Here is a 26,460-nt window from a genome sequence, read left to right as displayed (position 1 = left end):
AGCGGTCATGAACTTAACCTTTGAGTGACGTGCTCGCATCAAAAGAGCCAATGGCACGTGTAATTGACTAACATATCCTATTTCAAGCGGCTCTCCATACCGGCTTTTATGCAATACATTCGCGCGTCGACTCGTTGCCTTTCTAAAAAAGCTAAGCTCTTGCCACATATGTTCAACTACAGGCATTCATGGCTTGCCATTCACCATTCACAACAACCGTTCAATACTTTGCTGCCGAATTCGCCACATGCTGCATGCCACTTGCCACTTTGCAGTTGATGCTTTGCCGCTAAACTGTTCTGTCTCATCATTACCATTTCCCCTTCACACAAACACTGACACATAATCACTTGTGCCTTCAGCAACAATAACAATCGAACACTTAGCCGGCACAGTGACAGGAAGTCTTCTAATCCGAGTCTTCTTCTGCACTGCCATTGTCACTGCCGCTTTGCTTTGACTTTGACGTCAGCGTCGCCGCCAACGTCATCGCAGCAGCTGCTTAAGTGCTGCTCAGCGTTGAAAGTTGATACCGATAACATTTAAGCAAATTTCTTTTTCGCCACCAACAAGCTTTCCTCCCGCTTCTACCAGGTCTTAATAGCAGCTATCTGCACTTTGGCCCCGCCTCCTCCCGCACTGTTAGAATGGAGCTCTTTTATGCAATGAATAGTTCAGTCGGCAAGCGCCTGTGAGTTGTCAGTCAGTCAGTGTGGGTTTGCAAGTCGATTGGGTTTACTGATTTGTTGCAGACTTTGCTCTTTTTGTTGTTGATGTTATGTTTGTTAGTGGCATTTGGCAGTTGATTGCTGGCTTTTAGTTGTAAGCTGTTTTGTCCGTATTTCGTTGCTTGTGTGGCTCTCTGCTGCTGCCGCCGCTCACCGGAAAGGCTCAGCCCAGCTTTTGAAAAAGTTTCCAATGCCTAATGGCTTAATTTGAGCTTAATTCACGCAGCTGCTGTGCTGAAAATCGAAACGTAGAAAGGGATGTGCAGAGTGAAAATGGATCTCGGCTGATTGTGCTTGGGCATCAGAGCCGAAATAAACACCATCACCATTGCACCATCAATTCAAGCGAAATCTGTTTGAAACGTCAGTCAAAAGCTACAAGCTCATTCCATTATGAAAGGTAAACACAAAATTGAAATTCTCTTCTCTAGAAAATATTTGGATCGTTAAAAATATATTGATCTGCCCGAGTCCTGCATATGAGCATATGTATTGTGCGAAATCGAGTGCAGGACATGGAAAACCCGTTAAAGGAATGACACTTTATTTTTCCAAAAACAACAACTCAAATTTTCAAAGTTAGTGTCCTCATAGCATCTGTAATATCTGCGAGGTAACGCAGGAGAGCTATTTTTATATTTATTACCACTTATTATTTTACAATAACAAACCAGCAATTTTTTAGCAAAAAATCTCTTCCTTCAAAATTTCTCAAAAAATTAGCAATTGAAATTTCGTAAAACTATACCGATGTTTTCTGCGATAAAACGCGATCAAATGAATTTCTGCGGCATCGCAATCTTACTTTTTCCGAGACACGTTCGAATTCAGTCAATAACTCACTGGTGCTAATAAGGAGATTTTAACTGTTTCTTTACAAAAACATGCTCGGCTTTGCACGAATTTATCTTAGTTTTAAAAATTGTGTAAATAAAACTTGGTGTGGTAATGAAAGACTACATTTTGAGAAAAACATAACATTGACGATTATTTAAAATAGTCTCTACTTGGCTAGGGTCGAGGAATATACGCAGAAATCAATGCAAAATGGCAAGAAATCTCCTAATGAATTTGGATGATCATAGAATGAAGTTGATCAAGATAAATTTTTTTTCAATATTATTTTATTTATTGGATCTGCTTTTTTTAAAACCTAACATTAAGCTAAAAAATCTTAAATCTATTTAAAAACTAGCCAGACTCAACTAGCTGTGTCATCCATGAAAGTTGAAGTAAATACATTGTTAGCTGTTGGAAGATCTGCTGTATATATGATGTATACTCGTAGAGTTGGGCCTAAAACACTGCCCTGTGGTACACCAGTCTTATCTGTCTTTTATCAGATATGAAATCTTCTACTTTCACCATAAATTGTCCATTCTAAGGCTAGAATTTTTTTAATCTTATAACGGGTGATTTTTTTGAGGTTAGGATTTTCATGCATTAGTATTTGACAGATCACGTGGGATTTCAGACATGGTGTCAAAGAGAAAGATGCTCAGTATGCTTTGACATTTCATCATGAATAGACTTACTAACGAGCAACGCTTGCAAATCATTGAATTTTATTACCAAAATCAGTGTTCGGTTCGAAATGTGTTTCGCGCGCGTGTTTTGTTCAGCGATGAGGCTCATTTCTGGTTGAATGGCTACGTAAATAAGCAAAATTGCCGCATTTGGGGTGAAGAGCAACCAGAAGCCGTTCAAGAACTGCCCATGCATCCCGAAAAATGCACTGTTTGGTGTGGTTTGTACGCTGGTGGAATCATTGGACCGTATTTTTTCAAAGATGCTGTTGGACGCAACGTTACGGTGAATGGCGATCGCTATCGTTCGATGCTAACAAACTTTTTGTTGCCAAAAATGGAAGAACTGAACTTGGTTGACATGTGGTTTCAACAAGATGGCGCTACATGCCACACAGCTCGCGATTCTATGGCCATTTTGAGGGAAAACTTCGGACAACAATTCATCTCAAGAAATGGACCCGTAAGTTGGCCACCAAGATCATGCGATTTAACGCCTTTAGACTATTTTTTGTGGGGCTACGTCAAGTCTAAAGTCTACAGAAATAAGCCAGCAACTATTCCAGCTTTGGAAGACAACATTTCCGAAGAAATTCGGGCTATTCCGGCCGAAATGCTCGAAAAAGTTGCCCAAAATTGGACTTTCCGAATGGACCACCTAAGACGCAGCCGCGGTCAACATTTAAATGAAATTATCTTCAAAAAGTAAATGTCATGAACCAATCTAACGTTTCAAATAAAGAACCGATGAGATTTTGCAAATTTTATGCGTTTTTTTTTTTTAAAAAGTTATCAAGCTCTTAAAAAATCACCCTATATAAAAGATCTTCGTGCCACACCCTATCAAACGCCTGAGCTACATCTAGAAATATTGCAGAATAGTACTCTCTGTGCTCAAATGCTTTTCTTATTTCGTTAGTAATTCTATTTACTTGCTCTATCGTGCTATGTTTCGCACGAAATCCGAATTGATTCGTTGGTATTGTATTATTTTCATGGAGGAAAGGAGCCAACTTTGATAGTAATACTTTTCAAATACTTTAGAAAGATAGTTTAGAAGACTGATTGGTCTGTATTAAGGCGGCTGTGCTAAGTGTTTCCCAGGTTTATCTAGCAAGATACGAAGTATGACAATTAAGTAATGAGACTGATTCCATAAAAACTGTTTATTTGTTAATCATTCTACAACTCTGTCATCCCCTTCAAAGTAGTCCCCTTGGGCAACTATACAGCGATTCCAGCGCGTTTTACATGCTTCGTAGCATTTCTCGAACGCTTCGACTGGGATGTCCATCAATACCCTCGTCACGGCCGCCTGGATTTCCGTTATCGACAAAAAATGGGTTCCTTTGACCACCGATTTTTGTTTGAGGAAACAAAAAAGTCACAGGGTGACATGTCGGGCGAATAAGGCGGCTGTTGCAACACGGCGATCCCTTTAGATGCCAAATACTGGGACTGATGAAGGATCCTGTTGACTCGTTTTCGCAATCTTTCGAGTACTTGGCAATAGTAGGCTTGATTCACAGTTTTCCCCGGTGGAACGAATTCTTTGTGGACGATTCCACGGCTATCAAAAAAGGCAATAATCATCGTTTTCACATTCGACTTGCTCATGCGAGCTTTTTTCGGGCGGGGGCGCGTGGTGACAACCATTGTGAGCTTTGGCGTTTTGTTTCTGGGACCTGGGCACGACTAAGAGCACTATCACCATACACTCTTATAATTTTAGCATACGTTTCCGAAGCTCTTTCGCCCAACCTGGCGCAAAATTTTATCGCGACGCGTTGCTCTTAATTTCGTTTTTCCATTTTCGTGACGAGAAAGGGAAATTCAAGGTCACAGGTTTACCACAAGCGCGGCAACAAAATCAGTCTTATTACATAACTGCCAAACCTCGTAATCTGCGCTTTTTCCATGAAATTGGATAGTATCCGAAACTAAGAATTGTATTGAAGAGCAAAGTGAGCATCTTTACAGCAATAATTGGTAACTCAATTAGCATTTTTGGGGAAATATTATCATGTCCCGGCGACTTTTTTGGGTTAAGTTCTTTTATAATTCCAATAATTTCAGATGGTGAAGTCTTAATTGAAGGTTGAAATACATTTTCTAGGTGATTTGGAAAACAATTAACCTTTTCGTCGTCACTTCGAGCCCAATTTCCACCCAAGTCTCGTATAGGCATGTTGGAGTCAATTGGTGGCTTCATGGACTTTTGGACTTTCCAAGGGAACTTCGCTTGCTTGAATTTGGACACAACTTCTTTACATACATTTTTGTGTTGAATTCTTCTTCGCATTTAAGCGCTTTTTTTAATTTACGTGTAACATATTTCATTTAAAGTTGAGTGAAAGGTGAGCGATTTATCTGCTGTTCTCATCTTGCACGCCTTTTTTCCATTTGCAAGTCTTCCTATTTCACTATTATTTATATGTGACCTGGTCTACGAAAAGGGAGCTAACGTGCGAAAACTAGTTTTCTGGGAAACAGCTGTTAAAAATAAACAACTCGTTTCGTCAGTTTCTCGTTTCTAAAAAGTGAAAATTGAATTTTTGACACCTAAGCCATCTTTCCGTAGACCAGGTCACATATATATTTTTGTTTGGTGTTGTTAAGACAGCTGCATTAGTTATTATATCATTAAGTTCTCATTTGCTTTCGTCAATATCTCTTCCTGTATTTATTTTGTGCTCAACATTTATGTGGCTACTCACGTATTTTTTATATTTTAGCCAGTTCGTTTTATAAGATGTTAGACCCACTTTTGGTTCAGCGAACATGGGTTGTTCACATATCTTTATTAGCACAGGAGAGTGATCAGAAAATAGATCAGTACATGTATCAACTATAATGTGCGAATGATCAACATATTTGTTTATAGCAAAATCAATTAAATCCGGTATTTTGTAACGATCACTAGGCCAACATGTCGGCTTACCAGGAGATATTATCTTAAGGTTATTGTGCCTATTTTTAATAGTGTGATACAGCTGTGGTCAGTTCGGATTAATTAGCTGATACAAATATCAAAAGAACGCTATAAACAAATCGTTTATCAATTTTTAGGAATATGAAAGTTCTGTGGAAATTAAGTGCCTGGCGAAATCGGAACCACTCGAATTACCGTTTCAAAAGTAAATCCAAATTATAGCAAAATTTTTTCGAATCGTATTTGAACTTGCTTCCACCGTATTTCGGGATCGGACCACCAACAACCTTTTCCTTTTCTCAAACCTCAAGAAAAGACTCAACGAACAGGATTGAAACGTCATCATTCTGAGGCCTTTTTTGAAGACAAAAGTAGTCGTACCAGAAAAGTAATATCGAAAAGATAGAAACTTTATGGTGTAACAAGTATCTTTAAAAGTAATATTCTATATATGAGTTAAAGTTTACCATATCCTTCATCATTCTGTGTTCTTTTATAGAGTGTTCACTTTACAAAATGGAACCATGTCTTTGCCTGCATTTCAGCCAGACAAATGACGTTTTAGTCAGTACTTATTCTTAATACTCCGCTCACAAATACAACCTCCTTTGTTTTTCACATCTTTACAACTTTCTGAAGATATGAAATGCTTTCATTTTCACATTTTTCACATTGATTTTGACTTTCAAATGGGTAATCTTCTGCGCACGGTCGCAAATTGGATCAAAACATTTGAATTATTTATTAAGTTTTTCACTGCAATTAAAATTAACCGAAGCTGAAATTGATACACTCAAATTCATACAAATCCATTTTGACTTAGATGCATTGCTTTGGGGAAATTAATTTGGAGTTGACACGCATATCGAAAGTGTGCTTTGCAATTTGAAACCTGTGAACTACTTACGGGAGGTCAGAAAACGCATAAATTTCTTGAAATACCTCTCAAGCACAGTAATTGTCATGATAAATGACTGCTTTCGTTATTATAAATTATGAAATGACTTATTTAGTTTGTGTTTTCTGTAATTTGTGAAATTTGTGGTCACATACTCTAGCAATTCACCTACATGAATAATCGATTCTACAGTTAATTAGTGCTTTCTGGTTTGTTGAAAAGTAGTGTAACTTTGATATTTAACTTCTGCTCGGATGTGCAATATGAATTGTGTTGAAGCGTATTGATTTGCATATGTATCGGTATTTCCATACATCAAAATAAAAAAAAAAAGTATTTACGCTTGCGATCAATATCAATCAATTCCGTGTTTTGGAAAAAGTAGATTTGCCCGGATTACTTGGTGTTGGATCCACATCAAAGAAGGATCCAAACATTATTTTAGTTATGTATTTGAATGCTTTGCAAACTATGTTCCGGAGTTAGTCTGTTAATTATGAAATCACAAACCAAAATGAATTGAAATCAAGTAACAGTTATCAAAACGACCTAATCCAAAAAACGTAGTACTTTATTGACAACAAGATGACTAAAAAAAAACACCTTGCATTATTATCTAACGACTTAACCTGAATTTTGGTTCCAAGAAGAAGGCTCCTACATATTCTTCTTTTTTTTTTTGTTGACCAAGACACCGCCTGAGTGGTTATTGCCTAATTTACAACAGCTCCGATTGTTCTTCCTTTTCGCTGTTAAGCGCTAATTGGAGCTTCCAATTGTAGCTAGGTCCTTCCCCCTCGTCTTTCCAATGGAGGCTACTGTGTCGAATACTCTCAGAGCTGAAATGTTTTCATCGATCCAGACGAAATTACCTACTCAGCGTAGCCGCTGTTTCTTAAGGGGTTATATAAAGTTAGGATTTTCAAAAAATCGATTTTTTTTCTTTTGCGTTTTCTTAATATATATATATATATATCTGAGTATACACACACAAAATTTCAAGTCGATCCGACGAATATTTTCGAAGTTATAGAAGGTGAAGGCGCGCCGACTACATGTAAAGTGCTTTCAAAACTTTAAACTCGTTTTTCTCGAAACGGTGTTTTCAGAGTCAGTGAGCAAGATTTCTCAGAAACGGCTGAACCGATCGGACTGAAATTTTTACACAAGCTTCTTAATTATAGTTTTTAGTAATTAATCGAAGGATTTCCCCATCCGATGAATATTTCTTATTTTTATAAACAATTAAAGACCCGAATTTTGGTCGAAAATCGAACCTTTTGCTTTGAGTAGCCGCCATTTTGTCAAACAAGTTTTTTTGCTAATTCCTTCTATCAATCACTGGATTATTTATTATATTAATGAAATTTATTTGGTTTTGCATTTTAGATGATTCAGTCCAGAAATATCATGCTCACCGTAAGAGGCCTTTTTTTTGCGGACCTCTGCAAAGTTGGCAATATCAACGTTCCGGATAATTATTTTTGGCAATAAAAAATATATTAATATAGTTTAATCCTTTCAGGACCGCACTTAAACCAATCACGAGAAAAATTTTTTTTCTTGATTTGCCGACTTAAAATGGCTCAATGAACTGCCATGAAAAGTTTTAGGTTTCTAGCGTGATTCGATCAAAAGATATTAAAAGTTGCTTATAAGCAACTTTGGGCGTTTAGGGCAGTATTTGAGTGATATAAATACATGCAAAGGAAAAAATATATATACAAGGGATTTCTCTTAATTTATCATATACATATATGTTTGTTTTGTATTTTAAGTGTGATAAGATAAAAAACAGTTCCTATGCGTATTGCAGCATAGATGAACACCACATTTTAAGCATTTTGAGAGTGGTGTTCCGTTTTTACATAGACGGCATCGTCCTTTCTCTCCCCAAACTTTCCAGTGACCATTTTCATTATATCGCTTTGAGTTGGGGGGTTCTTCAACAACATGACGGCGTTTCGAACTAGACGCTTCTGAAAAATGCTTCTCGGCATTGAATCTTTTATTGCTGTTAATTTGAATTCTTGCGACCATGCCATTCTAAAAACCGGCAACTGGACTACGCCCAAATATAACAAAACTCCAAGAAATCGACGAATGTCATCATTTGAGCAATTGAGTTCACTACCGGACTCTTGGAGGGAATACATATTGGTCTGTTCCACAATCAATTTGATTAAAGCATCATCAAAAAAAGTGTTGAAATATTGAATCGGCTTATTTACTACGTTAATGTTTTCTTCTGACTCTTTCCAAGTAACGTCTTGAAAGTCGATTGGTTTTTTTCTCCATTTCAATTGGGAAACATCAACTTTTTCAATAATAAAGTCATCCATATTTTCTGATCTTTTAGAAATTTCTTGATTTGTAGTTTTAAGTATATTGATTTCTAATTCTTCACCATTTTCTAAAAGCTCTTTTAAATCCTTCTCCAAAAACTCTTCATCATCTTCATCATACTCTTCGTCAGAAGATTTGTCCCAGTCTATCTGCAAAATCTGCTGTAGGTCTTCATTACACAGCCCTTTTCGTGCTTTACTCATTTTAATATTTGAATGACCTAAACGCCCAAAGTTGCTTATAAGCAACTTGCACAAGCAAAAAATTCTAACGGTACAATAGAAAATATTTTCTAATTTTTTCACTTGTATTTTTTTCTTTCACTATTTATTCGTAAAACTGTATAATTATTTAAATCTTTTATCTTTTTATCTTTTATCTTTTAAGTATTTTAATTATTTTTTAATAATATGCTTCAAAACTTTCACAGGACCGCCACGCTCAACTTCGCTTCGAATAATGAGCCATAACATGATTGAACATAACACAACCGTTATGTTCTTGTTACTTTGGTATTCCCCGAATTCAAATTGATCAACCATATATGTATTTTAATGAGATTTTTGTGTATTCGACTTTTTAGACGATGTCAAACATAGAAGTTGCTTATAAGCAACTTTGGGGCTGAAAGGGTTAAGATTGTCATAATATACCCGCCAAGTTACAAATCAATAAACCAAATAGTTTGCTTAGAAAAAATTCTTGAAAAATGCCTTTTTTTCGACCTCCTAACTGTATATAACCCCTTAACTCGCTGAACTCTATCATGACGTCATCATTCTATCGACTGCGGTATTCACCTTTGCAAACGAATTTGCTTCGCTTTCTTTTCCATTCTGAATAAAGCAGAACTAACGGTATGCAGGTTAAGGCCAATGATGTCAATATCTTCGGCGTACACCAGAGGATTTGCTGGAATTTATTCGGGGCAGCCAGTGCGTTTTTAAAACAAATGGCCAAACTCTTATATTATTAAAAGTAAATTCTTGACCATAGCATTCAATTATATCCGTTTTATTTACATGAATGATTGTGCAACCTTAAATATCAGAGACACATAAGTAATTTTTTATTGAACTAAATCGCCCGCAAAATAAAACTTTGTTATTTAGAACACTCACACTTTGACTTACTTTAAACACAACTCCTGAAGAACTCCTCATTTGATCAGAAATATTTTCCACTGCTATTACGAATTCCTCAAAGATTTTTCCTTTAATTTTATTTTGCAGAGACTTCGTTATTATAAAATACCAACATCTCTTTTTGCTTGTTTCATTTCAGATGCTGCTGCAGTGGTTCGTGATTTGCCTGCTGGCAATGCCCGTGCTGACGGGCACCGGCCAAAACTGCCCGACGGAGTGCGCGTGCAGCGTGGACGAGCACAATCGCCGCCAGGTGATTTGTACGAAAGGTGAGTAGCAACAGCGATTTCTTCTCTTTTAAAGAAAAATGCAGAATGCGCGGCACATTATCATTGCTAAATTTATGTTATAAGTAAATTTTTACCGTTACAATGATTGTTGGGTAATTTCGCATGCAAACTGCCACGTACTCGAGCATCCTCAGTGCCTGTCAGCATTGTCCTTGCTGTAATAAACGAAATATCTTAAATGCGCTAACACAATGCCGCTGGAGAAGAAGTATTACAAGAGATTATGCTTGCATCGCGCGAATGATGAAACGCACGAATTGCGAACGCGCTTTGTTCCGCACAACAAAAGTAAACAGTACATAATTTCAGCCACAATGAAACGCTTCCAAGCCGCTGTTTCGCCACGCCGCGCTACCCGAAAGTGACGGCGCGCTGAGAGGCGTTCACACAATGCAAATGGCAATGCGCGCGGCGAAGAAACTTTGCAATTCACATTAACGCTTTGCATCCTTCGGAGAATTCGTGTGGCGCTGCCATTCCGCGGCAGCAAAGAAACAGGCGTGGCAACAACTACGCCAGATTTCGCATAAAAAATCATGAGCGGAAATTGTTGCAAGCGAGAAATTGCAAACGAAGCAAAAATCGGGAAAAGTGGAAAAATGAATGTCGGAAAAATTAAAAATGCAAAAATGAAAAACGAAACTGCAAACATGAATTTCGAATATTTCAGCTTCTAGTGTGGAATTCATACACACTCATACATATAAAGGTATATGCATTTATGCATTAGTATGCGTGTGGGTATGTTGTTCATAGGCAGCCCTAACAACAAGTGCTTAGCGATGTGTGTGTGTATGTGTGCATTAAAAAATGAGTTCTGCAAGGACTTAAAAATTCAAACATCGTAAGAGGCAACATGGCAGGCGTTGCAGCAACATAGGCGTGTCAGTGCGCCAAAGCAGCGCCACATTGTTGTGCATAGCAACGCCAAAAAAAAAATAAACAAAAAAACTTTCAAATGAAGCTGCACTTGCCACAGTTGCAACTAAAGCGCGTTATATATGGTTATCTACAAATACATGAATTCGAAAAAATGCAAAGAGGGCGGTGCTAGGTTTTTTAATAATTTTTCTTCAGGGTCCCTCCACGCGACACTCCAACCTCTGTCCTCAAGCCGCACAATGGCGCCGGCTTCTAAATTAATCTGCATACAACTTTAGGTTTATGCTAAAGCTCGCGTGTAACTGGTGCGCGACAGAAGCTTGAGTCAGATTTGTTGCATTGTTGCAAAATAGCGCTAAAAGTCTTTGACTTATTTACATACTAAAATGTGAGTAAAATAGGTTTCTAGTTCAACGACTCGTGAGGTGGCAGTGAGGACGAAGTTTTTGTACCCCCAAATGCTTAAATTGGATAGTTTCGATATTTGAAGCTTTTTATGGATTATCATAAAATTTAACCCTAAGGACTAAACGACACATAAAATTAAAAAAATAATAATTTGTTGGCAATTCTTCGAACTGTTTTGCCATTACTTTTCGTGAGCCCGCACGGACTGTGACAAGTTTTGAGTTGTATCCACTACATCTTCTTCCAGACAGCTTCGGCAGGCAGCGTCCGTTAGGATTCCCAGCTTTACTGCGTAGACGCCAATAGGGCTATGGCTCGTTTAAAGCCCCACTACTAGGGAAAGGCTTACCTTACTGAGGGCATAAAGATCACCTGATCTTTTGCCATCAGTTTTGCGACAGCGCATTTACCGACAGTGTCCCGCTTAAAATTTTAAAGAGTTAGCTTCATTTTCGTTGTGGCAACATTGTGAAAAATTACCAAATTTAATCTATTGTGAATGAAAAACAAGCAACACTGACAGCTGATTTCCAAACTTTCAATAATAAAGCAAGAAGTTTTATATTATGATGCAGTTTAAAAAACTGGTTATCTAACCACCGAAATGTTTATCTTTTATCCATTTTCATTGAAAATATTATAAAAATTATAATCAGCTGTTGCCGTCTGTCACTTTCAAATTTGGATCTGATTAAGTGGGCAGTTAATACGGGATTAAGGATCTCTCTAACATATAAAAGCACGAGTTCAGCGCGTTCTTACGTCAAGAGTCATATAAAGAGTATTACTTGTAGAAGACCCAGTATATATTTGTTTCGCAATTCATCACTGGTATTAACACTTCTTTTAATGAACTTAACAATGTAGGGAACCTTGGTGATCAAAGCTGACTTCCGCCAAATTATCTAGTCCCTGCGTGACAACCAAATTTAGGGTATATGTGAAGCAGGGAATTAATTTTTTGTTGCCAATCAAACTTCTATTTAATTTCTTCATAGTATTGTCATTATCGGAAGCAGAAACTTTATTTGAGGAGGCCTTTTATTCGAAGAGAAGCTGAGACATTTTTTTATAATAAGCTGCTGTAAGATTTTCATGTAGTTCGATTACGCTTAACGTCTCACTCAAGAAATGTAAATTGTCTAAAAAGTGAATAACTACCTCGAGGAACGACTGCGTTACAGTGTCTCAGTCCATATATCGCAAGTACGAATGCGCTCTTCGATAATGTAAAACAAAGCTTCATATCTTTCATCAACCTGCAAATTTATAGCCTCTCTGCGAGGATCTTTAAAAAGCGGAATCAATTCCTTCGTGAGCTGCAGGAAACCATTTTCTTCTACCATGGAAAATAGATTACTGTCCATTAAAATAAATTTGACAATTGCTTCAGTGATTTGTCTTGACCTAGTGCCGTCTTGAAAATTTTTCTTTTTCTTCGCAGAATGTCAATTATAATGGAAATCTGCGCCTGGGCGGAAGCATCTGAACTTGTTATAAGGAAGCCCGCTTTTTGATTTTGAAGGCGGCATTTTGAAAACCTTAACACTAATGTAAACACATATGTACAAATCTAACACAATTATTTAAATATACTTTATATTCACCAAACCTGCAATAAAAATGTGTCTAATAGCAGATGAATTCGAAACAGAACTTAACCGCTCATATAAAACTTTTAAAATTTATTTTCGATTTCTTTGTGAAACTTTTTCACTCTAATTTATAAATGAGTACTCAGTATTTGCAAGCGCACATTCCACCAATGAATTATCTGTACTTTACAACAAAATACATGACAGTGTGTGACAAAGCGTTTCGAAATAGAGGGTTTCGGATTAGTTCTAGAATAAGTATAGTGAAGATGTGAAGTAAGATTTTAATAAAAAACATCGACATAAAACAGCGGTCCTAGTAACGAAAGTATTGATGTTTTTAAGTTCGAAGAAACTTAGAAAATATCACAATTTTTGACAAAGCCTTCCATTCTGAAGCCTTCCTGACCCACTCATTTTTTTTAACGCTTCTTTCTGCTCTTGTGGAAACAGTATCACGACAGTGTCGAAGCATATCGGTCCCCCGACCAAAACATTCTGTAAATCCGGTTGTCTTTTTATTACATGAAATTCTTAGTAAGGCGTGTTCAATCAATTTTTGGCACAATCTTTCTTTTCAAGATATTATATCAGTTAATTCTGAAATACTAAATGGGATATCCACGATTTTACTGCCTTCTGCGTCAGCTCATCAATTTGACATTTATTCCTCACAAAAATTCTGTGACCGTCTGTCACTTCGTCTCTTTCTCTCTACATATATGCTATCAAGTCTTCCGCTTTTTTTTACATTGATTTCACATTTTGCACACGTCCTTTTCTGCTGCTTAGCTTTTGGTATTGTCGATATCGAACAACGTGAGCATATAGCTGCCGTACAAACTGATCGATTAAAATCATGGTATTGGTTTGTATAATATTTTTTCTAAAATAATACACCTGTGAAGGGTGCAGTCAAAGATAAATTTTTTCCTTGCTTTGTTTTTTATGTATACGAGACTAATTCTAAGGCCAGTAATGAAACCAAACGAAATGCTCGAAAAAGGATTGGACTGAAAAAAGAGCTAATTTTGTTCAAGCCCATAAAACGGCCAGTAAATTGGTGTTTCATTCAAAGAATTGCAAATTTAATGAAAATATTAAAATATAACAGCTGAGTTTCTTCTTCAAAGACATCCAATGTTTGTCGATAGAATATACACATGTTATACCTCGAACACCGCATTTTATTTCAAAGGAACCTTTCTCATACCTAAAAGTTACAGCTGTCACATTGCCAAGTATTAAAAGTTAAGAATAAAGAATACCATAGTTATACCATAATTTTCCATTAAGCCTCAAATGCAATAAGAGCACTCCGTCCAGTGGCTTCCAAACTCAAAAATAACAAATTCGGCTGGATATTTATACTCTGCACTTAAACGAATTCAATCAGATAGCAGAGGGAGAGAGTCTGCTTTTTGATTGGTTATATTCTATTTATTTTGGCTACAAAAAGAGCTTTTCCTTATTCATTGTAAGCTTTACAAATTATCATAGGTTCTTTATTTAGTATGCCACACAAACATTCGAACTGGTAATATTTTTTGGGTAAAGTGAAAGCATTTTTAAACCAAAGCATTTCAATAAGCCCCTTAACCTACAATCACCTGCTACCTTTCGAACTCGTAAATTCTCAACTAATACCGAATTTGCGCTTATTGCCAAATCGTAAAATTACAAATGGCCTGCCGCACACCTCCATTCATTAGCAAAGGATTTTTATCCGCTTTTTATACAACACAAACACACAACCACAGTTATGGGTTATAATAAATCAATTTGCAATAACAAAGAATCCTAAAAAATCCTCAATTTACAACAACTCACTCATATTTTGTGGCCTTTCATTTCTTGCAGGTGGCCTCAGCGCCATGCCGGTGAGTCAGATCGGCAAGGATGTGCGCGTCATTATCATCAAGGGGCCGGGCAACACCATCACCATCGGTCACTACTTTCGGAATTTCTCGCATCTCGAGGTGCTGCGCATCACCGACTCGCAAATCCCCTCGATGGGCTCCGAATGCTTCTTTGGTTTAGTCAAGCTGCGCATACTGGGTGAGTATCGAACATAATAAAAATAGGTGTAAAATTCGGAAAGATCTATAAAATAAAACAAACCGTTGGATTATGCCGAAATAACTGTGAATGTGCGAAATGCTCGTATCATGATTGTAAAAACTTAAATAAAATCCGTAAGCAAGAACTCGGTTTTTACGCGCACAATGCCAACAATCAATCAAAAATACCAAGAATGAAAACAAAATCAATTTACAATGAATGCAACAACAAAACAACAGCAGCTTACAACCGTTAAGTGGAAACGCAAATGGCCAAACACACACATGCGCAGCTACAAACACATAGTTTGCTCGTAAAAGCGGCCACCACAGTAAAGGACACAGCGTATGAACTTTATGTAGTGACAGCGATTACAAGGATTCAATTTTTACAAGCCGACAAATAAACCTGCGCCGGGCCCACAGAGTGGACGCGAAAAATGTGAATAAGTGAAATAAGAAGATTGCATAAAATAATCATAAAATGAAGGACAATCAATGTGTCGAATATAACCGAAAAAGGGAGATTTTTTAAAGTAAACTCCAGCACCATGACGTCTGTATGTATGTGGTGGAGGCGGAGGGGCTGTTGGGTCAGCGCTGAGGTGGCTTATTGAATTCACACCAAAGGCGTTCTACAATCACATTTAATATCGTAAAATTAACGAGTTGCTCTCTCAACGTAAAGGCATCCAGCCAGCTTAATAGCCTAAGAAGGGAAATAAGAACAAAAGTGAATAACGGAACTCAAAAGATGTGCTTGCATGCGTAAATTGTATTTCATTTTGTTTTTAAGATTGTGCGGCAATAATCGCGCAAAGATTACGGTGTTAATAAGAAAGGTTTTACCGAGGATACTTGCTTTTGCTGATTGCTCTGCGACTTAAATCCTCCAGTCATGCGATCTGCAGTAGAAAGTATTTGTAATATTAATTAAATTTAAGGTCTTTGAATTCATCTTTTTAACGAAAAATGTGTAAACTTTGCCTATGTCTTGAGTTTGCAAGCTGAAAATTTATCAGATGTCAAATGGTTTTGGCAACTCTGCTTGTTAAGAGAGTGAATAATTGTGAGTGCTAAAAGAAATTAATTATTTTTGGTGAAAAAAGATAGAAAATTAACAAAATCTGCTCGTCAATCCGGAGAGTGCAAAACGCGGCATTCAGGTGTATTGGAGTGCAGAACCAGCGACCTACAATCACTGACTAATCTGGATTTGAAGGTTTGTCATTTCGTCGATATCACTTTTCATTGGACACAGAGGAGAAAACCATCAGCTGTTTGGGAGACTTTTTTGGTGCCACAAAAAATTCTTATAAAGGGTGATTTTTTAAGAGCTTGATAACTTTTTTTTTAAAAAAAACGCATAAAATTTGCAAAATCTCATCGGTTCTTTATTTGAAACGTTAGATTGGTTCATGACATTTACTTTTTGAAGATAATTTCATTTAAATGTTGACCGCGGCTGCGTCTTAGGTGGTCCATTAGGAAAGTCCAATTTTGGGCAACTTTTTCGAGCATTTCGGCCGGAATAGCCCGAATTTCTTCGGAAATGTTGTCTTCCAAAGCTGGAATAGTTGCTGGCTTATTTCTGTAGACTTTAGACTTGACGTAGCCCCACAAAAAATAGTCTAAAGGCGTTAAATCTCATGATCTTGGTGGCCAACTTACGGGTCCATTTCTTGAGATGAATTGTTGTCCGAAGTTTTCCCTCAAAATGGCCATAGAATCACGAGCTGTGTGGCATGTAGCGCCATCTTGTTGAAACCACATGTCAACTAAGTTCAGTTCTTCCATTTTTGGCAACAAAAAGTTTGTTAGCATCGAACGATAGCGATCGCCATTCACCGTAACGTTGCGTCCAACAGCATCTTTGAAAAAATACGGTCCAATGATTCCACCAGCGTACAAACCACACCAAACAGTGCATTTTTCGGGATGCATGGGCAGTTCTTGAACGGCTTCTGGTTGCTCTTCACCCCAAATGCGGCAATTTTGCTTATTTACGTAGCCATTCAACCAGAAATGAGCCTCATCGCTGAACAAAATTAAAGCGCGAAACACATTTCGAACCGAACACTGATTTTGGTAATAAAATTCAATGATTTGCAAGCGTTGCTCGTTACTAAGTCTATTCATGATGAAATGTCAAAGCATACTGAGCATCTTTCTCTTTGACACCATGTCTGAAATCCCACGTGATCTGTCAAATACTAATGCATGAAAATCCTAACCTCAAAAAAATCACCCGTTATTACCTTAGCCTAAAAGTATACCAAAAATTTTGTTCAACAATTATACCTAAGGCAACGAAGTTATAGGGTTGCCAAGTATTGTTTATTTTTTATTTTATATTTATATCTTTAATTGTTTATATGAATATAATTATAAGCAAATAACCAATTATGCCAATTATCAAGACACCACCTCCAGCAGGGGGTAAATTAAGTAAAACTGCCAAAAAAGATGTCACAATAGAAGAACTTACAAAGAAGCTAGAAAAAATGGAAGAAATGTGTAAAAAACTCTCAATCGAAGTAAATACTTTAAAAGCCGAAAATATAAAGCTTAAGTCCACTGATGTGAAGAAAATCCAGAATTTGGAAAATAAAGTCGAATTCTCAACGGATGAGGAAGAACTAGCCAGAGAAACGGAATGGATTCTAAAAAAAAGACCGGCTAAAAAAAGAAAAGTATTCTCCTGATCTTCAGGAAAAAGAGAATAACGCCATATCAAACCCGCTTGCCCCAAAAAATAGTACGCGGCCTCCACCAATTATGGTGTCTGGAGATGCCAACGGCAATAATTATCAGCAACTATATGCTATTGCTAAATCAGAAGCAAAAAACAATTTTACTATTAAACTTCTGAATAATGGAATATATAAAGTAAATACTTTCTCCGTAGAGGACTATAGATGCATATCGAAAGCACTTTCGTGTAGAAATATATCTTGGTATAGCTTTGAGAATAAGCAAACGCGGCCAATTAGAGTTATTGTAAAAAATTTGCACAATTCTTATGATCCAAAATCGATTATTGATGACTTAAAAGAGCAAGGATTAAATGCACTGAGTGCTGTCAATCGTCTCCAATGGAAAACTAAAACTCCCCTCGACATGTTTTTGGTAACATTCGATCCCATGGAGAACATAAAAAAGATTTACGAAACTAAAACAATATTAAATTCAATTGTTTCTATTGAACCGGTAAAACTCCCGAAGATGATACCACAATGCAAACATTGCCAGTCATTTGGCCACACACAAAACTATTGTGGCAAACAACCAAGATGCGTTAAGTGTGCCGGTAAGCATAAAACATCTGAGTGTTCGAAACCAGAAAACCAGCAGCCTAAATGCTGTAACTGTGGGGAAGCACATCCAGCCAACTATCGAGGGTGCCTTGTTGCCAAAGAACTACAGAAAATACGAGCTAACACAATTGGCCACAAAAAAGATGATGGTCTAGCCCAAAAAGTAGAAGGTCCTGTAGACTTTAGAACAAAAAACAATGAACATCAACAGCAAGAAGATCCAAAAACTACAGCTGAAACATCAAACAAATTTACTTTTGCTCATGTTCTAAAAACAAATAATAATGATAAGATATCCAATAGCAGCATTCTATCACAGATCTTACAGAAACTTAATAAACAAGAGGAATTCAACACTTCATTACAAAATCGCTTAAGCAAGCTTGAAAAATATCTTTTTAATACCAAAGATGTCTAAGTCTATAAAAATTCTTTTATGGAACTCAAATGGATTAATCAAGCATAAGAATGAAATCGAAATTGTACTGAACTCAGAAAATGTTGACGTATGTATGGTATCGGAGACACATTTTACGTCACAAACCTATTTTAAAATTAAAAACTACGAAACTTACCACACAATTCATCCTAGCAATTGCGCCCGTGGCGGAAGCGCAATACTAATCAAAAGTACGATCAAACATTTTGAGGAAGAAAAATTTTCATCTGATAAGTTTCAGGCTACAACAGTGACTATTTACGGAGTTAAAAGTCCACTCTCACTTACCTCTGTGTACAGTCCTCCAAGGCATCAAATCCAATTTGAAGAGTACCAACACTTAATAAACAGACACAGGTATAAATTCATAATGGGTGGAGATTTCAACGCAAAGAACACGCACTGGGGCTCAAGGCTTACGACTGCAAAGGGGAGAGAACTCTATAAAGCACTGCAGTCAACCGGAAGTTACGCATTCTCGACGAACTTACCATCATATTGGCCATCAGACAATCAAAAGATTCCAGACCTGATAGATTTTTTCATTGTTGGCAAAATATTCCGGAACTATTTGTCGATCAATCAGGGTTATGATCTTAACTCGGATCATTCCCCAATCTATTTAAACTATAGTGAAACGGTCATCTTTAAAGACAAAGCAGCGGCCTTGTATAATAAACGTACAGATTGGGAATATTTTAGAACAATGATGGAATGTTACGAAAGTAAATATGACTCTATATTAAATATAGACCAGTTGGAATCTGAAATTTTTCACTTTACAACAAGTATACAACACGCAGCTTGGGAAAGTACACCGAAATTAAAGAAAATGGCAATAAACTCTCAATATCCTAATGATATAAGGGAAACAATTAAATTAAAGAGAAAGCTACGACGTAAGTGGCATCGAACTCGTTGCCCAGCTGATAAATCTATTTTAAATAAAGTCTGTAAAGATCTTAATCGGAAAATTAAGAGGTTTAAAAATGAAAGTTTCACAAAATATCTTCGTTCCCTAAGCAATAGAAAAAATTCTGACTACTCTCTTTGGAAAAGCTGTAAAAGACTACAAGCACCAGAAACTCAAGTATGTCCCATTAAAATAAGTACTGATAGCTGGGCCAGAGACGATTCAAAAAAAGCAGAAGTATTTTCGGATTATTTAGCCAAAATATTCTCCCCATATGAAACACACGTTGATTATCCTACTGCTTCCAGTCAAGAAAACGAAAAAATCCCATGTTGCACAAGTAGTGAGCTAAGTGAGGAAATCAAAAATCTTAAAAACAAAAAATCCCCAGGTTACGACCTGATTACTGCCGAGGTCCTAAAACAGCTTCCTCAAATAAGTATAGTAAAAATTACCAACATTATTAACGCAGCTTTTCATCTTAAATACGTGCCAACTTATTGGAAAGTTGCTGAAATTATCATGATTCCAAAGCCAGGAAAACCAGGATATGATGTATCTTCTTACAGGCCCATATCACTTCTACCGATAATATCGAAGCTATTTGAGAAAATTCTCATAAAACGTATCAATAAAATCATTGAACGGAAAAGCATAATTCCAGCGCACCAATTTGGGTTTCGAACCAACCATTCTACGATTGATCAAATCCACAGGATAACACACATTATTGAGAAAGTCTTTGAGGAAAAAAAATTCTGTTCTGCGGTATTTTTGGATGTTGCAAAAGCGTTCGATAAAGTTTGTCACAAAGGACTGCTTTCGAAACTGAAACTAATTTTACCGAAACAGTATTATGACATCATAAAATCGTATTTATCTGATCGCTACTTTCGCGTTAAACAAGGAGACAAATATTCTGATCTTAGGGACATAAAAGCTGGAGTTCCACAAGGTAGTGTGTTGGGTCCTCTTCTTTATATTATATTCACGCACGACCTGCCAATAGACTGCAATTATACAACAGCCACATTTGCAGATGATACCGCGTTGCTTGCTGTTGGTGGTAGTGAACACGAGTCCACTAAAAATCTCCAAAAAGCTGTAAATAAAGTCGTACAATGGGCAAAGAAATGGCAGATAAAGCTAAATGAAGCTAAGTCTGTACACATTGTTTTCACATACAACAAGATACAGTACTTACCAATTTTCATAGACGGTGCTCGAATACCGTACTTTAATTCCGCAAAATACTTAGGAATGACGCTTGACACTAAGCTACAGTGGAAAGTTCACGTAAAAAACAAACGTAAGGAGCTGGACATGCGACTCAAAAATTACAATTGGTTAATCGGTAACAAATCAGTGTTATCCATCGAAAATAAGTTACTTATCTATAAACAAATACTCCGACCGATATGGAGCTATGGTGCACAACTCTGGGGATGTACTAACGCAAACAATAAGAAAGTCATCCAACAATTCCAAAACAAAGTACTAAGACTAATTGTTCAAGCGCCTTGGTATTGTAGATGTGCTGATATAGAGCGTGATCTAGGCGTAAACTCGGTTAACGCAGAAATATTAAAAATTGCAACAGCACATAGTGCAAGATTGCTACAGCATTGTAACGAAGAAGTAGCTAAGTTAACTTCTGGAGATGGTCCACCAAGACGACTCAAACGCCTCAAACCCAGCGATCTTTTAAATTAACCAATACTCTCATAGTAGTTTTGTGATTTTGTAATTATATGTTTAAGTCATATTCAAGTTGCTTGTTAGTCCTTTCTTTTATTTGAACTAGTTGCAATGTATAAACAAAATAAAAAAAAAAAAAAAAAAAAAAAACTGATTACGGTTTAACAAAAAATTCGTAAATCCGGACCGGAGTTGTGGCCAAACTATATTGAGATGTTAAAGATGCATAAAAGTATAAATTTCAAATTAACAAGTAAAGAAGGGCGTATAAAGTCCAAGCAATTTCCTATATGCGTACACATATATATATACTACATATATATAACTCATGTACTGACCGACATTTTCGGCATAAGGTTGGTTAGAAAAATGAAAATCCTTACATAAATTTAGTACATAGGAGTTGGGGAAGTATGCCCCGTACTAAAAAAATCAGCGGTCATTTGAAGTAAAGTCCAGGGGCTAAGAAAAGTATTAGCCCGATAATAGTATATAACTATTATCCGGAAAAGATTCTCTCTGAACTTCAATTGAATATCCCATACATTGTCCGATATATTCGGTCAAAATTAACTATAGATACTGGGGTTCACATACTCGGTAATTGGGAGAATAAACTAGGGAGTAGAATGGAGTATAGTCATGCTTTTGGGTAAGTAATTACAGTCGTAGGGTTATATCCAATTCTTACTATTGCCCTGAAAACGTTAGTAATCCTTGCGAAAGATGCGGTAGCCAACCCGTTTGAAGCCTGAGGTCACAGCGAAAAGAGATGAAGCTTCAGCGCAGCCACCCTGACATATTCAGTTTAAGGGTTCGCTGAAGTCTTATCGCAGCGTCTGTTCACCAGAGGCGCGGCTGCGAGCGGGCGTTGGTCTTGAAACAAGCGTGTCGCTTTATAAATGTATAAAAAACCCTATACACCTCACCTAGCAACGTTGTGTGCTGGGTGTGTGATCCGCCGAGTAGAAACCACTCTCAATGAAAAAGGAACAACGGCCTCGGATGAAACTCCCTATGATTTAAGGGCATGCAAATGGAATGTCCGGTTCTTAAATTCTAAAATTGCCGATGCTAAGCTAGTTGATGTTCTAGTAAAGTAAAGGCTGACATCATCGTCCTCAAAGAAACTCAATAGACGGGACAAGGACGGAGTCGAGTAGGTCCTTGTAACATTAACTACAGCGATCATGTAAAGGAGCGCAAATTTGGTGTGGGATTCGTGATGGCAGAAAGACAGAAAGTCGTCGAGTTCTGGCATTCATCGCGGTGGATGAACGTTTAGCCACAATCCGCCTCAGCGCAAAACTTTTGAATATAAACTGATCAAAGATGTATTTTATGAGGGCTAGGCTTGGCAAGTTTAACGTCAGGGTGGGCGAAGAAGGCATCTTTGGTAAAACAGTCAGAAATGTCCACTTTCATTAGCAAAAAGCAGCAAAGCACGCTTGTCAACAAACACAGGAAAGGTAAGACGTCTAGAAGCTACTATCACAAACTCCTTGCGCACTGTTGCCAGCGAAACGACCATGGGATGGATACTGAGATTTGAAGATCGAAGCGCGACGCATATACAGAAAAGAAAAGAAAGAGGCCGAAATGAGTGAGTATGAAGAGCTTGAGAAGCTGACCGACAGGGGTAATGCTCGAAAACTCGGCAACTAACGGAATGTTTAATTACCGAGGCATACTTCTGCAGTACCTAAAGGGTTGATCAAGTGGCTCATGTGCAGAGCATACTGAAATTATGGAGGAAACACTTCTCCAGCCAGCTGATCAGGAGAGAATATATAACATTTGGATAAGGCGAATCTGATTCCCCAATCGATGACGATGGAATAGAATATAATATTAATTATGATATTCCGTGGTTTCGCCTTGTGATATTTTTCTATATTTTACTAACCATTTGCCCCTACGGTAGAAGTTTCTATTTAAAAAATGCAGATTTATATTTGTAAGGAGGAAAAAGGATACAAGCTCTTTTAAACCATACTATAATATCCATTGTATGTTACCAAACATAACGCAGGTTTTTCCTTAAACTTCTGTCTTCTCATTTTGCTACGCTTTAGTAGTGGCACTTTTTAAGACAAAGGGATGTGCGATTGGTATGCAAGTTATGTCAACATAATATTTCTACTGACACGACTTATCAATTAGCAAGTCGATCAAATTTGTAATCGCCTACATTTATAGGTATTTACACAATTTTCCGACACCGTTTATCCATAAACTGATCAATAAGCAGTAATTTCCAATTTGATAAGAGAACAATAGATTAGACAAATAATAGTCTGTTTAGAACGTGTCATTATTTTTAAGTTTCTGGCAAGCTCGTAAATTATCCTCAAGGCTTTAACGTACACATTCTAAATATTTTACACTCGCTTTCATAACGGTTGTTGTATACAAACTGACAAAGTACACTCTTGAAAACATAGAAAGTCGCTTATTTCATTACTAATTGGACTTTTGGCTTCATGACTTTTTCTCAACTCGTTTTCGCTGCATTGAATTTTCGCTTACTGCGCCATTCTACACAATATATGTATGTATGTATGTACACATACTGGCAAACAGTGCATTGCATGTTGCTCATACGCCACGTTACCTCGTCGCCATACGCGACGAACAAATGGTGAATGACACAAACCGTTTATTTGTTTAAAACTTATCCACATGTGACTGCAACGCCCCCAGCAACAAATCTATACACGGCGCATTGGGGTAAGAGCGCTGGCGGGGTGTGGTGACGGGTAGGATATACAATTCCATTTTTTACACTGCTCAGCTGCTGAATTTTCACTTTTGCTGACACAGACAAAGGCAATCATTTTGAATTCCATTAAATGCGTACAATAACTGTAAAAGCGATGCGCACTTTCGGCCATATAATCTTTTACTTATCTTCTTTTTTCTGCATTCGCGATTTTTATGCTAAAAACAACGGTGTTTTCCTTGTCTCTTTAGCGGTTTTATTTTTACAGTTTCATTGCGCTTTTTACTGCGGCCTGCGAATTTATCCACTGGTGACATTTTGCCTTTTTTTCAGTTAAAAATGGAGATATTAAATTTAAATTGCTGTAGTTTCGTGCTGAATGCAACGACTTTGATTTTTAAAGCAAATGGCAGTTCGAAATGACAAAAGCCGTTAGCTGACCTTTGCAAATATTATGAGGAGACGCGAATTGTTTTTATCCAAAACAAGAAAAATGTTAACTTCCTTTGCAGCGAAGCTAAAATACACTTAACTAATACAAACGATTCTTACAAGACTTACACTTGCCCAACTGCAGCACTTGAAGTTATAATGAAGCTCACAACACCGCTGCATCTAGTGATCAAACAGGCAGAGAAGCATACCATGCTCCATGCAGTAGAGGGGTTTGGTAAAGGGAAGATAATGCTGTCTCAACATATGAAGGTCCTATGGAAAGGCATACCACTAACCCTTCTTCCAAGAAGTTTAAAGTTCCTCTCGGCAGTAAGGCGGAATGAAGTGATTCCACGCTCGACCTACTACTGAGTGCCAGCACAATCCAGTTGTACACTATAGGCTCGACTCGAAAACACAGGCATTGCAGGAGCGGATTCAGCAGATTCAGCTTATGAAGTCAACTCGCTATTAGTGGAGGAGTATATAGGAAGACTGAATCGCTTATCAGTTTGCAACCGTGTACACCTGATCTGGGTGCCGGGACATAAAGGGGTAGCCGGCAATGAACTGGCCAATAATCCCGCCCGCTCTGCGTGGGCTTCCCGGATGATGGAGTCAGAACCATGTTCTTGTATTGTGATAGGGTCCCATACCATTAAGAAGTTGCTTTTCACGGAAGAGAGAGTGGGGAAAGAACGCCACTTGCAGCAGCCAACAGAAATGCGTTACGCTAAGTTACTATAGGGAGGTAACAACATTGCAAGGTTTGGAGATATGATCAATCTCCCCCGGGAAAAATTCCGTCTCCTTGCTGCGCTCTATACTAGGGTCTGCAGTAGGATGGGTCGATTCCGGACTTTTTTCGATTCGGTATTTCTAATAGTGCGGAAAAGTTGCCTTAGTACTTCCTGATTCCAATGCAACTTTTTGTTTTGAGATCGGATTGCATCTTCAACCCGAACCTCGGCCTTGAAATTTCGGAAATTCGCCTAAAATCGTGAAATTGTCTACCTAGCACCTGAAATACGCATCTCATGGCAAAATGTATAAAACAAAAGTTATTTGTCACGTCATTTGCTACCGAAATGGTATATGTGATCATGGCCGTAGGACGAACCGTTCCCGAGATACGAGCGAAAAGGCGGCGCGCCACAGCGCAAGGTGAAAATCGGCTTGCGGCCACACTTCTTGACGTTGATTTCGCCGAGTGCTATCACTCACATTCATTCACCTACGCCAAAGGACACGTTCGGACTGGTCTCCACATAAATATTTTTTCATCGAGTTCCTTCACTCTTGTCGTTGATTTCGCCAGGTGCTATCACTTATATTCTCTCAACAAAACACAGAACTCAAAATGTCTGTATCTAAATTTAAATTTAGACAGAAATGTCCTGTGTTTGGCATATATCCGTACAATCTCTCTGAGTCCCAGTTACCTACTTACCAGGATGTTCTTTTGTGTTATCAGTTTGAAAGATTTCATATAGGGCGACTCCGAGGCGACAACTATGAACCTAGGGTAAAGAGGTTACAGAAATAGTTGCAAAAAAGGTTGAAAATACTTTCAAAAAGTCATCTATTCCGATAGTTTCACACACCAGAGTTGTACAAATGCTCACCACATACCGCAAGAAATTTCTGACTCTTAAAAAAATGTTTTTAAGGAACCCAATAGGTTTGAGTTAAAAATTATTTGACATCGCTGCTTGTAAATGCATTTATTTTTCTTCTTGCACTTGTCCAAAGGAAAGGAAAGTTCCTATCAATGAACAACCATTTCTCTTGGACCAGAGAACCAGAAGAATTGGTCGCATTGGAAGTGTTGATCTACCTGAAACAAAAAAGATTACAAAGAAAAATGAACGTAAAGAAAAGCTTTCAAAACGTCATTCAACATCAACACTTACCAGAAAAGTGTCAGCTAGAACACGTGACCATTCAGATCAGCCCGACTCTCATACAGACGACAACAATGTAGGCGCGTCGCACATTGATTCTTCGAAAAACGATGGTGATGATGAATTTTCTCTTCCATCCTCTAAAACCAAACAAAACACACTAGTATTACAACACACTGCTTTAGCTGCCCAAAGATTTGGAGTAAGTGATAGAGCAGCGGC

At 37.5% G+C, this 26,460-nt stretch overlaps 1 protein-coding gene across 1 annotated transcript in view; it reads left to right on the top strand.

Moving 5' to 3' along the window:
* LOC105231088 (insulin-like growth factor-binding protein complex acid labile subunit) overlaps positions 1–26,460 on the top strand; it is a 215,153-nt gene that overhangs the window by 152,871 nt on the left and 35,822 nt on the right. Inside the window, exons 4-5 of the mRNA XM_049461337.1 lie at positions 9,715–9,844; positions 14,611–14,808. Of these exons, the coding sequence (XP_049317294.1) occupies positions 9,715–9,844; positions 14,611–14,808 (328 nt within the window). The remainder of the gene's footprint in view (positions 1–9,714; positions 9,845–14,610; positions 14,809–26,460) is intronic.

Source organism: Bactrocera dorsalis, chromosome 1 (genome assembly GCF_023373825.1).
Source record: "Bactrocera dorsalis isolate Fly_Bdor chromosome 1, ASM2337382v1, whole genome shotgun sequence".
NCBI classification, from domain to species: Eukaryota; Metazoa; Arthropoda; class Insecta; order Diptera; family Tephritidae; genus Bactrocera; species Bactrocera dorsalis.
This window is presented reverse-complemented; position numbering and strand designations above follow the sequence as displayed.